Source organism: Formica exsecta, unplaced genomic scaffold (assembly GCF_003651465.1).
Source record: "Formica exsecta isolate Colony F162 unplaced genomic scaffold, ASM365146v1 scaffold4, whole genome shotgun sequence".
Classification (NCBI taxonomy): domain Eukaryota; kingdom Metazoa; phylum Arthropoda; class Insecta; order Hymenoptera; family Formicidae; genus Formica; species Formica exsecta.
In genome coordinates, this window is record NW_021851238.1 from 1,137,435 (window position 1) to 1,141,951 (window position 4,517).

The window sequence follows — 4,517 nt, forward strand, 5'->3', positions numbered from 1 at the left end:
CCCTCCCCCCTCGCCCGCCTCTTTAATTCCCCGCCAACTTTCAATCCTTCTCCCTCGCCCGACCCGACTCTTGCCGCGGACTGTACAGCCTTAACGTTAACCCTTTCGTTCGTTCACCTACACCCACACCGTGCTTACCTACCCACTGTAGTGGCGTAACACCTGTTCCTCGAGAGAACGAGGAGAACCCAAAATTGAACGTTCCTCCACCGGCTATGCGGCCCGGTCCGCCGTTCTATCAGTTTCGATTCTTCCTTGCGGCGCTCAGGAAGAAACAGAGTAGTGATTGAGCCGCTCTCTCGTATGTATCGTCGGATTTTTCCACGAGCGCGAACGCGATTTTTCAACCGATCAAAATTTGCGTCGAAATCAATGGGAACAAAATCGATAAACCGTAAGCACACTTGAATGAGAGATAGATTGTACCATAATACATCGTGACATAAATTTAAGGAACATCGGAACGTATAATAATACGTGATGAGATATAAAAACACACGTACTTGCTACTGTATATGTGGCTCGCATACTTCAATTTTTCAAAACATTGTGTTTACATATAAAACACATGTGTACTATATATACTCACGATACTCGAGCCCGCACGGCAGTTGCTTACAATGGACTAATCTAGGAATTTTGTCGAGTTCCGTACTGATTTGAGAGAATTGGAGATTGTAGTATCATTAGGTCAAGTTGCACCGCACCTTTATTCCGCAATCATAAACGTTGGCACTTGGCCTTGCAATACCACAACCTTGGTAACTTCTAATCGTCAAGTTTAACTATCAATACGACTCGAGTTCGATGATACAACGCCGCAATACTATTTCGCATGCTGTCTCGATTTTTTATATAACGTACACGCAATGTGTTACTATTTCTTAATATATTTATATAAAAACTCTAGGGCGCAAGCAATACGAGGATCGATGAAACTGCGCGCGTTTTGAAATATCCATGCCGAAACCGTGAGAAGGAATATAATACCTTGGAGCGACAACGCCTTTTATTCATTATTAAAAATGATTACAAAATATTTTTATTTACAATTCTAATAAAATATACAATCATATAGTCTTCATTTAAACGATGTTTTGTATAACGATAAAAATCAGTTCCATGGTAAATATTCCGTCGAGTCTCGCCTTGTTTACTTCGCTTTGTTTACTCTATCAAACGACAAGTATTATTCAGAGCGATACATACAAATGATTGCATGTTCAATCATTTATATAAAATAATCCGTATCGCGCAGAAGATACGAGACGACGGTCTTCTTCGGTTTCGGCAATGCGAAAGGACCGATGGCGGATCGACTAGCAAATTATCACGACGGTCAGGGTCGATCTGCCATTCCCCCATTGCTCGGCGAAAAGTACAGCGTACCAACTAACCCCGGCAGTTCTTCTCGCAGATCTTCATGCACAAGAACGCGATGCAGATGCACGCGAGGGAGCTGGGCGCGGGTGCGCTGACGGCGAGGCCCGGTGGCGGTATCGCCGGAGGTCTGGCCGGCCTTGGCGTCGGTGTCGGCGTCGGACCCGGCATGATCGGCGGCAACGAGGTTAAGCCGCACCAGTGCCAGCAGTGCCTCAAGTCGTTCTCCAGCAATCATCAGCTCGTGCAGCACATCAGGGTCCACACCGGCGAGAAGCCGTACAAGTGCAGCTACTGCGACCGCAGGTTCAAGCAGCTCAGCCACGTGCAGCAGCACACACGACTGCATACGGGTGAGTGACTGTTGTTGTTTCCGACTCATTTTCGCGCCTCTTTGTTTTTTCTTTCTTTTTTTTTTTTTTTTTTTTCTCGATTACGATTTTGCCGTTGTTGTTTAAACATCTTGTACATTGGAAAGTATTTTTCTCGAGCATATTGATTCTACACTTGATGTCTGGAATTTCTTCTCGATTACGATCTCGCCCGCGTCGATTAAAATCGGCCGTCGTGCGTAATCGGTCGGCACACCGACCATAAATTAATGCGGAATAATACGCGTTAAACCCTCTGGTACCCCACCACATACCCACACGCATACCGGCGCCCAGGGCTCGTCGTCGTTATAGAATCGCGCCGAGTTATTGGTCAATAAATTAGTGCACGAATATATATTGCTTATAGTAAATTCTATGAATACTATATCGGCCGGGCTATAGCCAATAATCAATAAATTAATATGCAGTTATTGTCTGTACGGGCAATCATGCGTCCCGATTGTGACTAACTTGAATGCGCACCGGTGCGAAATTGCTTTGTGCATGCAACACGCGTGCAAGTAAAATATTTCTACGTTATAGAGTAGATTCGGCGAAACGAACGAACGAACGAACGAACGAATCAACGAAAGCGTGCGCATCCGTTCGCTCTGCTCTTTCGCGCCCCGCGAGGCTCTCCGATATATAGATAATGATGCATCTGCAACCGCGTAGAAGGCGGACTAAAATAACATCGATCGGGCCGCGCACGAAGGATTCGCAATAATGAGAAAACCCGATCTGGCTGCAAAGGCGAGCCAATGGGTCGCGTCCGGGTAGAAAGAATTTCATTAAGGGATGAGCGTAGTCACTCGGAAGGTATTAGCCTCGCAAGCGAACGGTCAGCGCGCGCCGTGCACGACTACTAGACCCTTGGAAAAATCTCGTTGACCTTAACGAAGATTTGCTTTGCCGAGGCAGCGAAAAAAAGAAAAAAAAAGAGAGAGAGAGAGAGAGAGAGAGAGAAAGATGAATACCCCGCGTCGGGTATTCGAGCTATTTAATCGAATCGTCCGAGTCGGTGCGGAGCGAAAGAGAGATACGAGAGACCCTAAGTAACAATCGATCCGAGGAAAAGCTCGTCGACAAAGTAAACGAATCCCTAACGGTTTCGACATAACGAATCGAGTCGAATCGTTCTCTCAAACTTTCCTCGCAAACGAGAGCTTTGCGCGACACAAATTCGTGCATATAATCGCGACGCGAGTTTCAACGCGGCTCGAGCCTCGTCACCGCACGCTCGATCAGAGCGGTTTATAAAAGCAGACGCGTCGTGGCTTTTGACAAGAATATCCAGCGTAACCTGGTTTTCCACATTCGCGCTTATCTTTTTATTTCTACACCGCGCCGCGCCGCGCTTCGGCCTGCCTGACTTTTCTTAACCGTAAATAGCGGCGAAAGAAGGACTCGCATTGATTTTAGCCGGCCCATCTCTCGACCTCCCGTCTTCTCGTTCTATGTCTCTCTCTCTCTCTCTCTCTCTCTCTCTCTCTTTCTCTCTTTCTCGCTCTATGTTGCGACCACCCACGGCCAAATAACTACTGCTTAGCCACCCCTTACATTAATAACCGCCCTTCCCCACATATCCCACCCCTCGTCATCGTCCTCCTCCGCAGGGTGGTGCTCAAGCTGGGCGTGTATGCACGCGCGTACGTAGAGGGTCGCTTTGGATATCCACACTTGTACCGATAAAATGTTTTAAATGCACCCGTATGCACAGCCCCCGACTTCGGTTGCATCGAAAGAGAGGGTGCGAAACTTGCAACGGTATCTCGTGACGAGAGCTACGAACGCTCGAGTCGCATTTAGCCGCGAATTGGAATATTTCTATTTTCAAACGCGTAGGAAAGATGATTGAACGGTGCAAAATTTATATCCACGCAACATGCGAACTCGACAAACTTGTTGGCTCCTTGTGAATTATAAATCTTGCCTCTTTCCAAACAAACAAGATCTTGACAATTTATATTCGTCGATCGTAATTAGTAGTCGATCTTAATTAATCGCAATTTCATCGTTTATCGCTACGTTATTTTTTTTATTACATTATAATTAATGTAATTAATGTATGCGTTATTTTTTTGTTACATTATAATTAATGATGTTTCGCGATAAATATATAAATATGTAAATATATAAATATATAAAATTGTAACAGAAAAAGACCCACAAATATTTAAAAGTGCATCGATTCTTTATTTTGTTATATTGTACTTTTATTGGATAAAATCGTCACATCACTGCAAAATCGAATTTATCTAGTTTTTTAATTATTATTTTTTTTTTTTTTTTTTTTATTTACCACACACACTCATGCGCGATGCAAGATCATGTATCTGAAAATAAAAAAATTGGAGAAACAATAACGTTGGCACGTGCTAATTAATATCGCTGAGTAACGCGAATGCAAAGCGGCATACTCGCAAACTCGGCGCGCATTTTTGCAACAGAACGAATCCCGTTATAGCGTTTGCACCGCGTATTGATTTCTCATTTCGATGAAATTCTGGCGCGGCGGGGCACACGGCGATTGGTCGCTCGTATTCAAAAATCGGCGGGAATTTGCCGGCGTGCCGACGCGCCCACTCCTCCCAGTCCCCCTCGTTCCATCGTTCCGCAAATATGCACACGAGTTACATCGTTCGCGTGCATATATGTGCACGCGTGCGTCTATATATTATACATATAATTCATTAACCGAAATTTGCGAGAACGCAACGGCCGATAAAACGCGTGCGGGGGGGGGGGGGGGGCGGGAGGTCG

The 4,517-nt window shown here is 45.3% G+C and overlaps 1 protein-coding gene across 1 annotated transcript in view; it reads left to right on the forward strand.

Annotated features, from left to right (window-relative positions):
- The window catches only part of LOC115240009 (Krueppel homolog 1), a 114,928-nt gene that overhangs the window by 59,525 nt on the left and 50,886 nt on the right, over positions 1–4,517 (forward strand). Inside the window, exon 3 of the mRNA XM_029814930.1 lies at positions 1,406–1,733. Within this exon, the coding sequence (XP_029670790.1) occupies positions 1,406–1,733 (328 nt within the window). The remainder of the gene's footprint in view (positions 1–1,405; positions 1,734–4,517) is intronic.